This window comes from Thunnus thynnus, chromosome 18, assembly GCF_963924715.1.
Source record: "Thunnus thynnus chromosome 18, fThuThy2.1, whole genome shotgun sequence".
In the NCBI taxonomy this organism is placed as follows: domain Eukaryota; kingdom Metazoa; phylum Chordata; class Actinopteri; order Scombriformes; family Scombridae; genus Thunnus; species Thunnus thynnus.
This window is the reverse complement of record NC_089534.1, coordinates 7,038,329-7,058,937: the sequence shown is the minus strand read 5'-3', so window position 1 is coordinate 7,058,937 and position 20,609 is coordinate 7,038,329. Positions and strand designations below refer to the sequence as shown.

Here is a 20,609-nt window from a genome sequence, read left to right as displayed (position 1 = left end):
GACCTTTACATGCTCCTCCCCCGCCCCCCAAGGGCCTTAGGCTGAGCTCATCTGTACCCTTTGACCCCTCCAACAGCATCTGCTGGACCACCATGGGACCTAACTTGGAAAAAATATGTACGGCAGTCAACAGCAAGAGACAAATCATTTTTTGATCCCGTTTGAATTGTGCCATGAATTACACATATTTATAAGATTATTTTGCAAGTCAAGAAAGTTGCAGTTTGTCATAAATTTGTTGAAGTATTCGCCTGTAAAAATACATAATTAGAAAGACGACACACCCAAAAGTCATGTAAGGGACATCATAACTTTCTCTCTCCACAAGCTACCCAGAGCCGCTGAAGCTAACGTTAACTAGCTAACGATGCCTGTGTCTGTTGTACTGTGATTTTCACCTCTTGATACTTAAATGTACCAAGGTGGAAGCCCTGGGTTTTGACTTGCAGGGGGGCATTTTTACATACGTTCACCTCAAGTTTTGGAACATGTTTAACATCTGACATCATAACAGGATATAGATAACAGAAAACCACAAAAAGCATAATATGTCCCCTTTAAATAATACAAAATATAAATAGTAAAAACAACTAAATGCGTAAAAAAAAGTCAAATTTTCAACCATTTGTAGCATTTTGAAATCTTAAACTGCAAATCACCAGTACTTACTGTCAGTACAGCTAATGGAGCCAAAAGATCTGTCAACAGTTTTGAAATAATGATTCATGTGTGTCGTTAGCGATGATTTGGTTCTATATTGTTTGGCGGATGAACACAGTTACTCCCTTGTATTATTTATTATTGTATTATTTTGATTTACTTATTTAGTTCTGGTTTCTTCAGTGTCTCCTCATACGGTTTCTATCAGCTCTGTTTTCTCTCTCTGTATGTAAAGTGCTGACCGGCTCATGTCACCTAATTTACCGCCGGTCACTTCAAAGCGACGTCCCGGCGTGAGAACCGTGTCGGCTGACCGGGGCGGATTTACGGCCTGCGGAGCTGTTCCCAGGCCTGTCAGCCTTTAATCCTCCATTCAGCTGGAAATGACGCCGTTTTCTTCTCTGGGAGGATTTAACGGGTCCAACAGTGATTTCAGCGTGTAAATCAACTGCAAGATGAAGGCAAAGAGCAAGAAGGAGTGGATTATCGTGTGTGTGTGTGTGTGTGTGTGTGTGTGTGTGTGTGTGTGTGTAAGAGTGTGTGAAGTTTAAATCTGTAAGACTTTTCCAACTTGTGAATGTCATCTGGTCACTCACAGATTTCTTAAGTTTAAGAGTTTGAATTTAAAAATGTTTTGTTTTCCAGATTTTCTTACTGTTAATTGAATCTTGTTGAGAAAACACTGTAAGGTCTGTTCAGTGGATCATTTTAATTACATCACATGTTTATATTTCAGCTTTTTATTGTTTATATTTCATGTTTTTGTGTTTTTATTACCTGAACTTTTAAGCTAACGTGATCCTTAAAGTGTTCAGAAAAAAACTGGATATTTGAACATCTCCAATACAATGAAGATTGCATAAACTCTAGCTGACGAGGAGGATCATACACATGATCGAAAGCTCCAGAACAGCTACTGAACGGACTTTGTGGTGAGATTGTTTTCTCAGCTAAACAATCAGCTAATTGAATCATATGTCCCAGCTTGCATAGCGGTGAGTTTCTGTTATTTATATCCTGTTAAACTGGTCAAAAGTTCCAAAACTTGAGGTGAAAATATGTAAAAATGCTTCCTACAAGTCAGAAGCCAGAGCTTCAACCTGCTCTAAACGCTTCGTTCGTGATGTTTTTTTCTACTCTGCCGACAAGCTGATGTCAGATCAAACCCTGTTGGTCATGTGACAGTTGCCTTGCATAGTCATAGTGGTCAGTCTTCATAAAATCAACATGTTTTTTGTTTTTTTTTAAATGCTCAGAGCGAGCGGCGGCGGCACTTTCATGACAGCAGCAGTGTTGTTACTTCATTTTTATTTGTAAAAAGGCACACAAGGAATCACAGATTTTTGGTGGTGAATTCAGTGACAGTTTACATGTAAACCACAGATAGATAATGAAAGAAAAAAAAAGGTGAAAAAGGGGCTTAATATGATCTAATATTGTTGAGTTTGTACAACATTACAATCACATTGTTATTCTTAATCTTCATCGTGGTTTGCATCAAGTCTTTTTTGAGGATAAACTGGCTTTGGCAGGTCTGCAGTGATAAAGTTAGGAAAGTATCCTCAGTTAGCAGATTCTCTGTAAAATATGTGGAAAATATGACAACAAACATCTGTTTTTGTTAGTCGGGTTAAAGCGTCAGTGGATTGATTATCTCAGAGTTATTTTTTACTTTTGTCCAAGTGGAGTAAATCTCATACGGGAACAAAACGTCAGTTGAAACTGGTAGATCGTGTTAAAACAGTTTGGTAAATCTGAATTGGAAAAGAAAAAGACAACAATACATTTCTCTTCTCTGAGCAGACATTTCACAACAAACAGTCACTTTGTAAAATCAGCAGGTGGAAAACAGACAAAAAAAACATCTCAAAGTTTAACAAGTTAATAGAACTAGTTGCTCGCGTCGAGTGTTGGTAAAACTTGTAAGTAACTTGTTTCACTGGTGAGAAAAGTGTTTTTCAGGTTGTTAAAAGGTTAGTCAGCAGCCAAAACAGTTGGTAAAAGTCAGAAAGCTCCGACCTCCGTTCCCCACGGTCTGTAGGGTTTACTGCTGCTGCTGTGAGGAGTCTGGGAGGAAGAGGAAGAGGAGGAGATGGGAGGACTGGCGGCGGCGGTGGAGGTGAAAGAGGATGGAGGGAGGATGGGGAAACCTCCGTGCAGGGCGATGGGAAACGATGCTGAGAGGGAGAGGAGGGAGGCGGAGAGAGGAGTGGGGGTGCAGGGAAGCACGAGAGATGAAGAAGAGGAGGAGGAAGGAGAAGAGGAGGAGGTGGAGTCTGCGTGGGAGGAAAAGGAGGAGGCCAGCCTCTGGGTCGCTCCACCTCCAGCATCTGGAGAAACAGAAAGCCCGCTCAGTCCGTACGGCGCAGCGGCGGCCGGTAGAGGCCGAAACGCTGCCGCCGTGGCGACCGCAGCGGCCGCGGCTGCCCAGTGGTGGGGGTGGAAGGGGTGGGGCAAAGGGTGAGGCTGCTGCTGCTGGTGGTGGTGATGGTGGTGGTGGTGGTGGGGGTGAAGCGGTGAATGGGAGGCCACGGTGAGGGTGGTGGCGTCGCGTTGCGAAGCGCAGGAGGTGAGGTGGGAGAGGAGGCGGGAGCGCAGCGGGTCGCTGGAGTCCAGGCCCTCCACGGCGCTCAGGTAGCGGGAAACCTCCGTCACACACTCACGGAAACCCAGAGACAGGAAGTCCAGGGCCAGAGCGTGGGCGTCGAAATAACCTGCAGACACACAGAGAGATACAAATATGTCAAAATTGTCCTTTTGTTGCATATCATACTGCCATCGTTCTATGTTTCCTGTCCCTCTACTCCAGCGGTTCTCAAAGACAAAACTGAGACAACTGCATCCCCCAAAACTCCCCATCTACTGTCTGTATGTCCACTGGTTTTCAATACAGGGCTAATATGTGTATATGAAAGGAGAGACGAGAGCGTCAGTATCCATGGAATATATGATTCTGAGCTTTAACCATAAATATATTAATAGTGAAACATGAAAAAAGTTCATATTGGCTCCATTAGAAATAAGCAGAATTAGCTATTATCAGCTTCTGTTTGCAGTGTAACATGGATGTACAGACAAATATCACTGGATTACTGAAGAAAATTTAAAAATGTAATGATTCTCAGGCAAGTTTGGGGGATTTTTTCTGATTAATTTTTTTCTAGATTTAGGGATGTTAATTCACAATGCACATCAGAGATGAATATATCCTCGGGAAGTCATGCTGAATCTGAGAATACATATATCATATCTGTGTGTTCACAGACTGTTCCAGCAGGTTATTGTATATTTCATGTTTTCTTATTTAAAGTAGTACCAATCGATTTTTGGCCTCTAGGGGGCAGCAGACCACACTGTGAACACAACACTGACATATCATCAGCTTTAAAGTTGATACATTGAACTTGTTAGCAAACATCCAGCAGTTACGGAGCGACATTATCATTCATTTAGAGTCGTGTTTCTGTCCACTTGATGAATATAAGTCCAATATTCACTCTCTTTTAGTTCTGTTTTTGCTCTCTACTCACTCCTGAGGGAAATATCTGACTCTTAAGCTGCTAAATGCTCCACTATGTTCACCAGCTAGTCTACAGCTAACTGTGTCTGTTTGCCGTTTGGTGCTGAGCAGATTCAAGATATTTTATTTGTCACATGCATTAAGAGTCCGTACAGTGAAATGTTGTCGCATCAAACTCCCAGGCAGCGTACAATACAAGTACAAGAAATAAAAAAGCTAAGCAAATATTTACAAAATCTATACCTACATTTGTGAAAGGAGGAGCCAACGATAAAAAAAAACAAAAAAAAAACACTATTGATAAGAGCAAAAGTGTAAACATGGTTGTAAAGTGAACAGTAGATAAGCTGACAATAGTATTTAAATAGCAGTTGTGCAGAACATACAAGAGCAAAATGGTAGAGGATTAAGTGTGTGTACAAATAAGGTGGCAACAGTATTTAAATGGCAGTAGTGCAAAATATACATGTGCATATCACAGTGTAGTTCCTGGTTTTACATTAGAGACATAGGTGAATGTACTTGGGTGTAACGTATTGTCCTTCAAGAGTTTATTGTTCATTGTTCATAGCTGTGACAGCCTGTGGGAAGAAACTCACTCGGTCTTTCAGTGTGCAGCGATTATAGCAAGAAAAGATTTGTGAGCCTGAACGAAATGTTTACAATATATTGAATTAAGTGTTATTTTATATGAAGTATTATATTAGTCGTCAGGCATCAGAACTTTGGGGGTCCTTTACTATCTTCCTAGCTCTGCTTAGCAGGTGTACAGTGGGTTTATAGAGCTTTTTCTCTGAAAACAGCTGCCTTCTGCGGCAAAAACGGCACTATGAGAGCTGTGAGAGTCAACCAAAACAGTAAAGTCGCAATCAGACAGCTAAACAATGAGCTGAAACTCGTTATAAAGCTCCGTAAAGCCGAGGGGAGCTGCAGAGTCGCTGATAATTCTCTGTAGGTTCATCACTAAAAGCAACACACAACACGTTTATTATACACTTGACAGCTTCTACGGTGTTATTATTAAAAAACACTGAATATAGTCACTTTAAAGCCACTTTAAACTCGTCACAGTGGATGCTTTCTGCAGTGAATATCAGTTAATCTTCTGTCACACAGTTACCACCAACAGCTTTGTGACCCTGACAAGACTTTTTGCTCAGCTGACTGGATGTTTGTTCAGTCTCTGCTCTGTACACGCTGCTGCTGGTAAACCCAAACAAACACTGCAGAGAGACGGCATGTGAACGCAGCCAAAACTCCCTCACACCTCCTCCCACCACCATCCCCATCCCCCCCCCCCCCTCAGGCTTTATGAAAGCAAACAGCGCGGCTCAGGGTCAAGTGGTGCTTTCATCCCTGCAGCGTTTTCCCATGGACTCGCCACCTCCCTCCGTCACACGAATACTGTTTTAAACTGTTACACTGACTGTCATACTGACATCATGTCCACACTGACGCTCTGATGAAGCAGCGCTGACGACCGACCGACCGACGCGTCACGTCACGTCTTCTGCTGGAAGGCAAACACGTCGTAAAGACAACTGACGACTGACCGACAACACATTTTATAGACACAAATAAATTCATTGGACACTTACGACACAAACGGAGAGTTTGTTTGATTTCAGATAAAGCTTTGGCGTTGTCAGCTTGTGGTGGAAGAAGAAAAGAAAACATGGAGGCAACAAAATGAGAAGAAACTCCACAAAATGAGTCAAATCACAAATATTATTGTTGAAAAGCAAATCAGAAAGATTTCTCTCACCAGCTGCGTCAAACCTCAATACAACATGCTGAATCAACTGAATAGCCACTGATAAACTGCCTGTTGAACTGTGCAGACACTGTGTGGTTTATTATTATTATTTATGCATGAAAAGAACTTTTATGCTCTAACTATATGGACATAGATACTATATACACAATAAATAAGATGTTTGTCCAGTGACAATTCCAATAAAATGTATTAAAACAAGACTTTGGCGTCCTCAACAATGCTGACAAGAAGAGAGAAAGGCAGCGTTACTTTGTGCAATTCTACCGTGAAGGAAAGTAAGAAGGAAAAACAGCAAAATCTGGAGCCACAGACGTCCAGAAGATGCAACAATCTGATGTGAAGTTCAGTTTTCCGTCACAGCGTCTCAGTCAGACGACAGTTTTAAACCAAAACATTTCAAATAGACTGAGATATCAGATTCAAACAAGCTCACTATACAGTTTATAACAGCAGCCGTGTCGGGAGATCTGATCTCAGAAGCGATTGTCTGACAGCCAGATCGCTGATGATCGATCAGATGATGAATCAAGACGCCGTGACTTCAAACTGAGAGTCAAAACGGCAACTACTGATTTGGCAGAAATTCAACCCAAGTCTAAAATTAGTCCGAGGCGACCAAATCAGGCTTTATCTGTACACAGTCTGCCCAGCTTTAGACACACAAGAAGAAGAACATCCTGCCCGACGGCGCCCGATAGTCGACTGTCAGTTTAGTGTGTCTGGACTCTAAATCTGAAAACACCATAAAACGTAAAACTTTGACCTTTCATCCGTACATCATCATGTTTTCAACTCAAGACTTCACATTAAAGTCCACCTATTTATAAACAGTATATTAATGTACAGTATGTGTCAGCAATTATAACTTCCATCAAGACATATTTTACTATATTGTCATTCATTATTTGTTTATACAGCAGCAAGAGTTATAGTTGTTGACTAATACATGAATAAACACTTATATCTGCTTACAACTATATTTTATTAACAGGTTATATACTGCCTATTAATGCTAAATAGGGGGACTTCAAGTAAAATGTTACTAGAAGTTTGTTATCTACACTATTTTCAGAGCAGCAGCTAGATTCTTCTTCTTCTGCCTCTTTCAGTCTGCATAACAACTAGTTTTGGATTACAGCTGCTGTCAGTCTCAGGAGTCTCAGCTGGTTTAAACTCTGTGCTTTCACCACTTTTATTCTGTTTCAACAAAACCAAATTCACAACTTAGTTTTCATCCAGTTAGAGCTCAGTCAGAATCCCGACAAACCAACGACCCAAAAAGACAAGAGGAAAACTGGACACACCGAGCATACGAGGAGATAAATGAAGCTTCTGTAGAAAATCTGTTGAAGTTTTAAACGGTTATCACTTTTTAAAAGCTCTGTTTTCCATGAAGGATGTGTGTGAAAACCTTAAGATCACGGTTACCTTTCCCTCCGGTGGCCTGCAGCATCTTCAGATGGTCCACAGTCATCTGGAGAATCTCTGCTTTCTCCAGTTTAGCTGAACCCTGATAAAAAAAAACAGACCAAAGATTAGAGAAGGATGCATCTGAAAGATAATAAGTCAAACTGCACAGCTCGTAATCAGGAAAATTACATGTGCTAAGCTTAAAAGAAGAAAAAATTCTGTCTTTATTCCAAACAAACACAACAGCAGCTGGTTTGACTGCTAACACACCTTTAACCACTGAGATCGATGTGTGGAATTAAAACCTGCATTATTCTTGTTTAGACAAAGCCGACCCTGAAGTATTAGTTTCCCAATATGATAAAAATCAAAAAGTCATAATGAGATAATGCCCTGAAAATTAATAAATACAGATTTGTTAATTATGAGTAATTATGGGGAAAGTTCTAGTTTTTGTTGGTGAATGTGAAATGCTTTTGCAGGTTTACTGAGTTAAACATTAAATATATATCGGTGACACTTTATTTTAAAGTTCCCTTTATTTTACACTAACATCCTAAAAATTTGCAAGTATGTAACTATTTATTTTTAGGATATTTTGCAAAACAAAACAAGAAAAACATTGTTGGTTTATACGTGGATTTATATGTTGTTCTTACTTCCCAAAAATCCTTAGTAAATTTGAGTCTTAACAGTTCTTTAACAGACTGAAAAAAACGTACTTTTCAGTAGTTTTGTGTGTCAAACGACGATATATGAGCATGTTAGGTTGTTTCTTGTAGAGACTGTAATGACACTTTATTTTACAGATCCTCCTGACTTTCCTATTAATTCCCAGGACATTTTTTCAACTATTTCTTAAAAGTAGTTTCTGTGTAGCTGCTTGAAAGGGTTATGTGAGGAGTGACCTGGTAGTTGTCATATAACTGTAATGTCCCTGGTTTGATTCCAGCCAAGGACCCTGGTTACATGTCATATCCATCTCTCTCCTAATGTTTCCTTTCTGTTTCACTGCCTACTATCCAATAAAGACTAAATGCACCTCAAAACAATCTTTAAAAAAGGGATTAATGTAATTTGCTGGTATAGGAGAAATGGGCTTATATACGATTTTTAGTTTCATGGACTTTTGCAGCTTCATTCCCCGCTGAGCACTGAGTTTTCACAATTTTTCAAGTCAGTCTTAAAACAACAATCAGGAGCCAAAATGAACATTGAAAAAAAAAAAGTTCTTGCTGTAATCATTCTTCCTGTTCATACTGACCATTAGAAGATCGCTTGATAATGCACTTACAATGCAAGTGTCGTCCAAATGAGTCAAATCAAGTAGATATCTTTCAACGTTACAGTCTTTTTAGTGTCAAAGTTCCTCTTTTTGTTACTATACTTCCACCTGCAGCTCAACAGGGAAACACAAAGAGGTAATTTGATGCTAAAAAGACTGTAAATGTGTCAGATATCCACTTGATATGACTAACTCAGACTGCTGAAGCCTCATATAAGCTTCTTTAAACGAGACTTTTTATTGTTTCTGCATCAGGATTGATTCTATAGACACGAACCTGCTTCTCAAACGCTGTGGGGACGAGCCTCCGTAACTCCAACAGACTGTTGTTGATTCTGTCTCTGCGTCTCTTCTCGATAATCTGAAAAATAAACCATAAAAAAAAAAAAAAACTCAATCTACCTCTGAAATAACACCTAAGCTAAAACCAACACTTCAACTGACGACTACAAATACTTCAATTAATACGAATCATAACTTTACCCCTCTGCGTTTTTTCCTCGCCATGACTTGAGTGGTCGTTGTCGGTGATCCACATCTTATAAAAGACGCCTTCATGTACCTGTGAGACAGAATAATAATGAAGTTGATGCATTCAGTTGCAACAAAACCTGAAACCTTTACTGAACATCTGAACTACAGCTGCAGGGTGTTTATTTACTGTTTATTTTTACTTCTGCAATGATTAAAAACTGGATGTTTCTCTTCTTCTCTGATGAATTTGGAGGAAATAATGATGCATTTCTACACAAAAAGTAGAAAAAAAACAAAATCAACACAGTTTCCATGTTTCTCTGCATGCCTTTTTTCTCTTATTGTACTTTTTCTGCACTATGTCACGGCTACAGTCAGATGTGCACCTGCATCTGTTGGAGAAAACCCTTTTCTGAGGGTTGTTGAAAGGCATTATGGGAAATGTAGGCAATGTCAATAATCAGAGTTGAAGCAGAGAAGGCAGGTTGTGGCACAAAATGACGTTAAACCTCTTTATCATATTAAATAACTTGATATCTTACAGTTTGTCTCTGGTTGGATTTTACCTTTAAATGTAAAAAGCAGCAAAACTGTAGATGTCTAGTTAAACTTGCCAAGATGTCCCCTTGTGTTTAAGTGTTTTATATGTTTTGACATTGCTCCAAAATCTGCAATTTGTGATGCTCTATTTTCATAAATCTGTCAAATATTGTTCAACAGCCAGTACAACTGGATCCTCTGACGGCAGTGTTTGGTGTTTTAAATTATAACAGTCATATAAATGGAGCCACATTTGTAACACTTCTTGCACATTGGATAAATTTTACTGAATTAGAGAAGCTTACACCTTCCGAATCACAACTCAGCGGTTGAAGGAAGTGATGCAGCACCTTAAAGGACGAGTTCACGAGTTTTCAGGTGTGTCTTAAAACAACAGTCAGGTGTCCATACGAACAGTGAAAGAGGTTTTTCCTCGCTGTAATCGTTCCTCTTGGTCATACTGGCTGTTAAAAGATCCCCTTCAAATGTGCTTTCAATGTAAGTGATGGAGGACAATGTGGGGAAATGTGTCCACACAGTCATTTTGTGCAAAAATGCATTTAAAAGTTGATGTGAAGCTTATATCAGGCTTCAGCAGTCAAGTGGATATCTGCCACATTTACAGTCTTTTTACCATCAAATTCCCTCTTTGTGTTTCCTTGCAAGTATAGACAAAAAAAAGAGTGACATGGCACTAAAAAGACTAATGTTGAAAGATATCTACAGAAGGAGGACTGTGGATTTTGTCCCCCATCACTTACATTGTAAGTGCATTATGAAGGGATCTTCTAACGGTCAGTATGAACAGGAGGAAGGATTACAGCAAGAAAAACACGTTTCAATGTTCATTTTGGCTCCTGACTATTGTTTTAAGACAGACTTGAACAATTGTGAACCTTTGTGTCCTTTAAATTGGAGAAGCTCAGGTATGTGCGTCACGGTTCCTCCGAAAAAGTCAATAAAACATGGCAGCTCTTTCTCAATAGGTTTGAAACCAAGTCCACGCCGATGTAAAAACCATTTATTACAATCTGTGTGGTCACATCACGATACTGTTTCTGTTTTCTGTAGCAATTTGTCTTTTTGTGTATTTTTCTTTTTCTTTATTGTACCGTTAAGGTGTCTTCACTTTGTCTGTGTATTATGTTGCCATTTGCTGTTCAAAAACCATCTAACAACGTTAAAAAAACAAAAATAATTGGCTGTCTCTCTTTTTTTTTGGGTTCACTTTATTGACAATTTAGCTTCCCTCTGATTGACCGATTGATCATTTCGATTTTCCTTTTATTTAACCACCAGTCCTGTATTTGGACGTTTGTTTTATGATGCCTTGAGCGCCAGGTGGGTGGAGTTAACTGGGTGACCTCTTGTCAGGAGGATGTAGTCTATTTCATTTGACTTACAGACATTTTCTCGTTCTTCCCTGAACTTTCTGACAGTCACTGTGATCCCTTCTATAACATATGAACTTAATGCATTAAGTGCCTGAATTGTGAGATTAAGTTTGAATTTTATGGCAAAATAAAAAATCTCATGCTTTAATTTACAAATAAATTAAGTTTTTGGAAACAGAAGTTCTTCAGTGGTGAAACGTTGGCCCTTTCTGGATCATCAAGATTATAAACTTCGAGAAAATTGATTTATAATGTCAAGTTTTTACATTTTTATTTTAATAATAGCAGTAAGACGTTTAGTAACACGCTGGTGTGCATCTATAATGGTTTATTCTAGTGTTTTATCTACGTTTTAGAGGTATAATGGTTAATTCTAGTTCTTGGATTAGAAAAGACAATACATTTATGGTCTGAAGACTTTACTGTGCTTTCAGATATTGAGTCAAAACGATTAATCGATTGACAGAAACTTAATCTGCAACTATTTTGATAACTGAATATAAATTCTGCACAATCTCTCAGTTATAAGAACTTGCTGCTTTTCTTTGTCTTATGTGATAGTAAACTGAACGTCTTTTGGGGTTTTGGGCTGTTGTTGGACAAAACAAGACATTTGAAGAGAAATTATGACATTTATTTGTCAATTTTTCTGACATTTAAACGAGAAAAAAGATGAGAAAATAATCCTAAAATTAACAGATAATGAAAATAACCCTTAATTTTAAATAAGTCTCTATTTAAACTTTTTAAAAAATAGATTTAGCCTTGAGTTTATGAAACCACACATCATCATACAGCACAACACTGAACCAAAATAATCTCACTTTTTAAAGGAAAGTGGGTAACTTTAAGTCTTTAAATGACAAAATCTACTTTACATTAATACATTTAATTATTAAAGTTAGATTTAATCATAGCCACTGAAGTCATTTGTTGGGAAATTTAAAATATAAAGAGTCATTTTCCTCCAAACTCACCCTGGATAAATGTTCTCACTGCCCACATCGATGGTCTCCTCCACGTCACTCTCCGCCGAGCTGCTGTCCTCACACGGCCGCTTCATGGTGCATGGACGGCGGGGAAGGGGGTGGAAGTCTCTCCCCGGGGAGGAGACGTGGAGGTGTGGAGGTTTATTAAAGATGATCGATTCCTTCTAGAGGAATAATAAAACACTACAGTCCACTACAGGAGGGAAAATAATACTGATCTATCACTAATTATTGATCGTCCACTATAGGCCACTACAAGGAAATATATTAGGAAAATATCAAAAACCACGATGACGACACTATAAACCACCTGTGGTCTTAAAGGAATAATATAGGAATGTATTAAGTGTTTAACGGATTGTAAAAGCGTCTTTATTCCAGGAGATAATGATGTTTCAGGTTAGTTTTCTTCTTCTCTTGCAGAAAAACGTTTAATTTATAATCCTTCCCAAAAAATAAGTCAAAAACGAGAGTTTTCCCACATCAGCAAACGAAGAAGTTGGTGAACATGTTGCAAATATTGCAGTCTCACTGTTTTGAGTGTCTGAAGTCAGTAAAAGTCCTAAAAAAATGTTTAGTGTGAAATTATTTCTCCGGAGCTCCAGGAGTGTTTTTTTTCCAGCGGTGTGAGTCCAGTAAATAGTCCGAGGCAGGTGGCCTGTGTGTCGGCTGCAGACTGGACTGGTGACCGCGGTGTGTCCTCCACCACCACCACCACCACCATCACCTCCTCCCTCTTCCTCCTCTGCTGGAGCTTTCCCACGGAGCCTGGGAGCCACACACACACACACACACACACACACACACACACACACACACACACACACACACACACACACAGCAGTCTCGGCAGGGGCTGGTCCTTCTCTCCTGATAATACCGCCTGTCTGGTTCAGCGTGCGTGCGTGCGTGCGTGCGCGAGACTGCAGCGTGTGTGTGTGTGTGTATGTGTGTGTGTGTGTGTGTGTGTGTGTATGTGTGTGTGTGTGTGTGTGCATGCGCATGGGAACGAGGCCACTTCTGACAGTCAAAAAATAGTCATTATATAAAGCAACAGGTTTCAGACTGGACTGTTGCAGTGAAGCTGAACATCCAGTGTGTCTGCTTTATTCTATTGTCTTCTATTCTATTCTATCATTTAACTTTGATGCTCTCTACTTTACATGATTTTTTCCTCAACAACGTCTTTATTGATATTTCCAAATAACTTCACTAACAGTAAAGAAGCACAGAGATTAAGAGGGATAATATCAAAGACAAATAGGCCTTCTCTTATATGTCAGACATTTGAACAGAAGAAATTGAGATAATTAAAGGGGGCATATTCCGCACTTTTCCAGGTCCATTATTATTATATATTTATATTCTGGGGCTCTACTGGAATATTTACAGTTTGAAACTCCTTATTTATTTTATATTGGCCCTTTATGTGGACATGTGCAATCCATTTGATGTCATCAGGAGGAGGAAGTAAAGGTGACCTTGCAAACGAAGTGTTCATAGCAGGTTGAAGCCCTGACTTTTGACTTTCAGGGATCGTTTCTATATGCGTTCACCTCAAGTTTTGGAACTTTAAGTGACATTTTTAACATCCAACATCATAAATAACAGAAGAACAATAGGATGTGACTAGCAGAAAGCAGAATATGTACCCTTTTAAAAGGAAAAAAATGCACAAACAACGTTTTTCAGCATTTCAAAAAGGGTTCCCATGCGTTGATCTGTGTCAAATTCATTGATATAATTCACACAAAACAGGACAATCAATTCAAGAGAGGAGTTCAGATAATTCATGCAGCTGCAGAGGACTGCTTACCTCATCCTCCATGTTCATCACATTATTTAAATTCTCCATATGCTGTTTCAAAGAAGAAGCAGTCAAAGTTCAATATATCATATTAACTTGCAACAGCAAATATGTTTTGGGAAGCATAATGCCACCGAGATTATGTTTTTTTAAAACATAATGAGGAAATGTTATCAAAGAACATATCTGGCAAGTTGCAAAATGTTCACTACACACAAAAGGTCGTAATGTCAGTCATCCAAAAACAACATATAGTTACGTTTGAGTGACAGGTGCCGTCTAGCAGTCGTTGTAATTATGATCCGGAGCAGTGGTGCAGTTCAGATGACGTATATATATATGTGGACAGATTTCCTCGTTCAGGGCTGGATGGAGGCATTAACCCAACAGTGGACTTTGCCACACAGGAGACGCTGTTCGTTTCCTGTTTCCACCCACAAACGTAACTATGATTGTCCCCTAACCTTAACCCATAAGAACCCAGACCGAGTTCTCCTTAAAGGAAAATTATGGGGAATATAAAACAGACCAAATGGACCACAAGGAACACATTTCTGAATTTTATTTTGAAATTCTACCTTCAGTGTCAAAGATCTGTAATGTAACATATATGTCATAACTTGTTTTATATCAATTTGTTCAAGAAATGTGGTCAGAACAGGTTAAATGTAAAACAGGACGTCTCATTAAAGCATCAGAATTGTTAAATGGGTTGAAACCTACCTTTAGTGACAAAAAACAAGATTTTTAAAATTAGCTAGTTCTGTCACATTTGCTGACCAGGCACACCACCGCCATTTTGGAAGTGATGTCATGGGTACACAGATTCACACATTGTCACATGACTGCACCGGGATGTTCAGTAGATGTCACTTAGGGACTTCACGAGTTCAAATCAAGGATAAAGCTATATAAGGAATTTTCCAGAACATTGAAAGGGTTGGTGACACCTGTGTCGCCATGGGTTACTATGGGTTAACTCTGTGGTTACTACTGTTGCCATGACGATGAAGGTGGACTAACTTTAAGGACGTAGTAACTTTAACCCACACCACATGTTCCTTTAACCTTAACAAAGTGATCGTATTAACCCAAACCATGATCTTTAGCTAAACCTAACCAGACCTTAATCAGAACATTGTCACATGATAAAACATTATTATTATTATATTTTAACAGTGATGTGTAACAGTTTTGGAAGAAACAAATGATGTTGTCTTGCCAATTACTGCTTAGAAAATGTTCCTATGAGTCGTTCTGTCACATGGTCAAACCACGTATCTGTCTATCATTGTTTAATTTAGAGGACTTGTAGCACAATTCACTGTTGACAAATGAATATTTTTTCAACACTATGAATAAGGCTTGGTTAGATTTAGGGAAATACTGCGGTTTGGGTTAAAATAAGCACTTTGTTGAAGTGGAGGGAACCGTTCATCAAACTATGTCGACTTGTGGTTGTAAACAGGAAGTGAACAGTGATATCTCGTGTTAAAGTCTGATGTTTTGTTGACTCAACCATCGACCCCGACCTCCTCCCATACAGTCACCTGATTTCCTCCTTTGCTCCCGTTACGATTACTCTGACAACTAGAGGGCGCCGTCACCAGAACACTTCCAACACTTTAAGATCATGACATGATTCCTCTAAAACTACAGACTCTAATCCTGAACGTTCTCCCGTCTCCGCCACGGACCGATTGTGTCACAGAGAGAGAGAGAGACGAAAATAGAAAAATGAGAGTGACATAGTTCAGTTTGTGTGTGTGTGTGTCAGAGATGTTCCCACAACTCCTGGCTGTGCACGCTGAAACCCAATCATCGTGTGAGAGAAGCCAGACACACACACACACACAGAAGCGTCTGTCTTTTCACACCTGCTAATCTTTTTGTAATACAACAAGGATTTAATGTAGGAATTATAACACACACACACACACACACACACACACACACACACACATATTCTCAACATTTATCCGTTCTTTCTTCTTCTAGCTAATAACTTCAGATGTCAGCACCCTCTCATTGGCTCAACTCCTTCTCTTTCTCTCCGTGTTTCTAAACTATATCAGAGTCTCTTTATCTCAGATTATTACTGTAACACAACAGCGAGTCCGTCTGCGCAACCTTCGCTTCATTAAACACTCGGAGTCGGGTAGCTCGTTCCTGGGGGGGAAATATGACTTTTTCTGGTTTTTGGATCTTCAGTTTGTGGGATTTTCATGCTGTCAGGTCGCTTAAAGGTGCAATATTTATTTATTTATGTATTTATTGGGACCATTTACGGTGTTAAACATAAATGTTACCATTTGATGTGCTGTACCAGAGTTAGCTTATTGCTAATTTTCATCTGCAACCCCTTAGGCAGGTCACAATTAAAACATATAACAGCACGATAACAAACAGTACAAAGCAAATAATACAATATACGACATTCAGCTCCCCGTAGATGTGGCACTACAGCACCAGCATCTAAATCCAAGACAAATGTGTGTGTCGTTTACTCAGCAAAGTTTGAAAAGATCAAACTGTCAAAGTAGGCGACGCTGATCAAATATGGATCATGATTCTGTTACTGCATCGCCTATTTCTGGCATCAAATGTTTTCAGACACATATTTTAGTGTTCTGTTTAGATGTAATATGAGAAACTTTGTGACCCATGTCTGTTGAAAACAGACACGAGAGGACACAGAGGGACCCACATGCACTAACACGCACGCTCACATGCACTAACACACACGTACAGCCGGACCAGCTATCAAAACAAAGAGCAGAGAGCCTCAGATTACAACATACACACACACAGAGGGAGTGCGACTTCATTCTCTGCTCGGGTCACTGTTACTCCGCTATATCTTTACATAGCAACTAGCTGTTCGCTGACATCTAGTGGGGCCGAATGTCGTTTATTGCACCTTTAAAGAAGGAAAGAAAGAAAGAAATAAGGAAAGACAGGAGGTTAGGAAAAGGAGAGAGAGGGAAAGGACAGTAGGAAGAAGAATAGAGGAGAAATAATGATATGTTAGGGTCTTACCTAAAACAGAATTTAAAATCTAAAGTAACCGATAACTCCAGCTGTCAAATAAATATCTTTAAAATATCCATAAATAGCGTCAATATTTAACCAAGATCACCATCTTTTCCCAACTTTCACCAAGAGCTGCCAAAACATAACCATGACTGTAATACTTTCAAGTCATATTGCCACTGTATGACTATGTTTATTTTAATTTATTCATTAATGTTAAGAGAATTTTACCAATAAAAATACATTTACACTGCAAAAGATGGTCTCACATTTTTTACAGAGGGAATCAGGACAAAGGGCCCAAAATCCCTGTTGGCGCCCCTGTGTGTGTGTGTGTGTGTTTATAATAATAATAATAATTATAACTTTATTTATATCGCACCTTTCATAACATAAAATGCAGCTCAAAGTGCTTTACAGAAAGAGGTACAAACAGATATTTAAAAATATTAAAAGAGAGGAGAAATACTGTGATTAAGAAGATAAAAAGAGATAAAGTCATGAGATTAAACAGGTAGTAAAAAACAGCAGATAACAGTAAAAGGCAAATAAAAGGTTAATTAAAAGCAAGACCATAAAAATAAGTGTGTGTGTGTGTGTGTGTGTGTGTTGATGATAATAGAGGTTTATTAGTGTCAGGGGTCAGGGAGGACAAGCAGGGCCATCCTATAGCAGGAAACACCGAGTGTCAAGAGAGGAATATCTGTGTGTGGAAGGTAATATCTGGGGGAACACTGGGCCGGAGCACCGGGCCATGAGTCGGAAATCCTTTTTGGAACAAGAGAACATGACTGGAAGCTGCGTGTGTGTGTGTGTGTGTGTGTGTGTGTGCGTGTGTGCATGTGTGTATAGAGAGAAAGAATAGGAGGAAGCGGTGTATTATTCTCAGTTAGACGTTGCTCGCCACCCGTCCGTCGCTACGACGCCTCGGACCTCACACCGCTCGACCCCTCGTTCCCACAGGACGTCCAACACACACACACACACACACACACACACACACACACACTCACACACTCACAAACACACACACACACACACACACAGTCATGCATCAGCTACCTGCCATAAATTCATCAGAACAAACACAACAACATCTAAAATCGAACTGTTGTCAAATGATTTCCAGCGACAAGAAACCAAAATATGTTCAAAATGTTTTCTTTCAGCAGATGTGCAGAACTTTTTTTTGCATTAATCACTCTGGGCATGCCATGTTTTATCTGCTGCACAGAGCATTTTAAGAGGAAAAGTTCCAGTCTGAGCAGATACATGGAAGAAAAAGTCACTTTGTAGAAAACATGATGGGAATATGAACATTTCATGTATTAATTTGAGGAACGTCATCATGTCTTCAGTGACATTTAAGCCACATCTTCACGGACATCATCATTTATTCACTGAGTCTGTTCACATTTGCTGTTTATCCACACAACAACTTTTACACCTCAGATACAGGAACTTTTTGTGATATTTCCAGTGTTTCCATTCAAGTTTTTTAATGCACAAATTGAAAATGTGAACAAAAACAGGCAGATGGAAACGCACTCACTGTTCAGACCATCTCATGTTGAAAAAAAGCTCTAATTAACGGAGATAAATGTTGCAGGTCTGATCTGGACTAACAATAAAGTTGTCTTCTTGATATTTAGACACACAGGAGCTTCTTCCTGTGTTTTGACATCTGACCAATGAGAGGAGAGAACGGAACCGACTCATCCACTGATTCGGACCAGAACAAACACACTAGAGGTTTGAAAATGCCCCATAAATACATCCTGGACCAAGTTGTGTCTACCAAACACATAGAGATGAAACTGATATTGATCCTCTCACACTGTATATCTCCAGATAAGACAGAGAACAAACGTATTTCCATGAAGGTCAGAGTACTTAAAGCAGTCAGAAACCGAGTCTGAAATGACCAAATGAAAATGTCATTTTTCTGATGTTTCCACTGAAAATGACTTACAAAGGGCACAAAATAAGCCAAATAGGCTTCATATCCAAAATCAGCAACAATACAAGCAAGAAAATATCAAAAAGATTTGGGCAGTAGAGCTGTAACAATAATAATTGATTAGTCAATGGACAGAATATTTTTGTTTTCGTGATTTTTTAAGGAAAAATGTCAAACCTTTGCTAGTTGCAGCTCCTCCAATGAGATGATTTGAAGCTTTTATGTGTCATACATGACAGTAAACTGAATATCTTTGGATTTTGAAGTGTTTTTCAGACAAAACAAGACATTTGAAGACGTCATTTTGGGTGCAAAGAAATTATAACGGGTGTTAAAGCACTTCATGGCCCCAGATTACGTCTCTGTGTCACAGAGCTTTTTCTGTCAGGACGACACTGTTATGAAACAACCTGCCAGAGAATCTCAGAAGTATCTTTTTTTAAAGTTACTTCTGAAAACTCGCTTTTATCGCAAGGTTTTTATTATAGTCTTTTGTTTTTAATGAAATATATGTGGGAATGTGTGTACTAGGGATGTGCAGAGATCCCAGTATTTGTATTTGTATCTGTATTTGTTGAGGCAGCAAAACTATTTGTATTTCAAATAAAAGTGGAAAGAGGCTTAAAAATCCTGTTTTTGTTTTTATTACACTTTTAATTTTAGAAAATTAAAGTGTTATAATAAGAATTCATGAATAAACTACCTTATAAAGGAGGTCCCCACACAGGGTTTTGAACTCTCCCAGATCATAGACGACTGCGCTGATTACTGAGCTAAAACTTTACTCATCGCCTCATTGCAGACAGACCTCTACCTATTTATACACCCATAACACGGAGACAGCACAGCATGTAACATGTAGGGAAGAACTTCAAAGGCGATTCTTGCTTTGCATTTTTCTTTTATTGTCTGTTTTTTACAACCTAACTTTGTGGAAAGGAGTTGGGGAACAATAGATTATGGAGAGTCCCTTTGGAGCACTTTGCATGTGTCAGTAGCTCAACTTTATCTCTGGGGAACATCCCCAACAAATAACTTTTAAAATATTTGTATGAAACAAATATTCACATAAAACCCACTATTTGTGCTTTGCCGAATAATGTATTTGTATTCGGGCACAGCCCTAGTGTGTACCTGGCAATTATATACTTTTTTATGTCTGCCTTGTAAAGCTAATTTTGATAAGGGCTACATAAATATACTTATAAACTGAAGCTTAAAACTTAAACACAAGAGAGAATTCATTCAAATGTGCTTCATTTGTGTGTGTGTGTGTTAGTGTATGTGTGTGTGTGTGTGTGTGTGTGTGTGTGTTCGTGTGTGTGTGTGGAGGCGGGGGGGTGATGAAGAGAAATTTATGACGGTGTTCATAAACAGACTTTAATGCACTTCCACAGACTGTATGAATGTCTGTTGTCTGAGGATATAATAGTCTATTGTTGTGATGAAGGAAACGTGCAGACTTGTCCTCTGGGAGCGTCGCACTACCAATCTGCAGGTGCTGCTCTACTCCACTTCCTTCCTGTCACCTGACCCGCGTTTCCCATCACGACATGATGTTTGTGTGTGTGTGTGTTCGGTGGAGATTTGATTAATTTATGGTCCCTTTAGGATGTGAAAACCTGTCTGGAAAAAAGATAAAAACGGAGATAAACAATTCCCAAATTATCTTTGGATATTAAACAGATGTTTTATTACAGAGATGTTAATATAAATATAAAATATTAAAGAGAGTGTTTGAAGGTGATCCAGAAACCGAA

At 39.1% G+C, this 20,609-nt stretch overlaps 1 protein-coding gene across 1 annotated transcript; it reads right to left on the bottom strand.

Moving 5' to 3' along the window:
• Positions 1-1,951: 1,951 nt before the first annotated feature.
• On the bottom strand, positions 1,952-12,974 carry hey2 (hes-related family bHLH transcription factor with YRPW motif 2). Its single transcript, XM_067572461.1, has 5 exons — positions 12,038-12,974; positions 9,136-9,214; positions 8,930-9,013; positions 7,386-7,467; positions 1,952-3,374 (listed from the first exon to the last, which is right to left on the bottom strand). The coding sequence occupies exons 1-5, from the start codon at positions 12,121-12,123 to the stop codon at positions 2,665-2,667; spliced, it is 1,041 nt and encodes a 346-aa protein (XP_067428562.1). The 5' UTR covers positions 12,124-12,974; the 3' UTR covers positions 1,952-2,664.
• Between the last annotated feature and the right edge of the window lie 7,635 nt (positions 12,975-20,609).

What these genes read in the sequence shown, in the direction of transcription:
- hey2 (XM_067572461.1), bottom strand. Translation starts at nt 12,123, where the DNA reads ATGAAGCGGCCGTGTGAGGACAGCAGCTCGGCGGAGAGTGACGTGGAG. An exon ending in CCACAGCGTTTGAGAAGCAG is followed by an intron (nt 7,468 to 8,929) that starts GTTCGTGTCTAT and finishes TTTTTTTATCAG; the next exon opens with GGTTCAGCTAAACTGGAGAA. An exon ending in GCAGGCCACCGGAGGGAAAG is followed by an intron (nt 3,375 to 7,385) that starts GTAACCGTGATC and finishes GTGTGTCTGCAG; the next exon opens with GTTATTTCGACGCCCACGCT.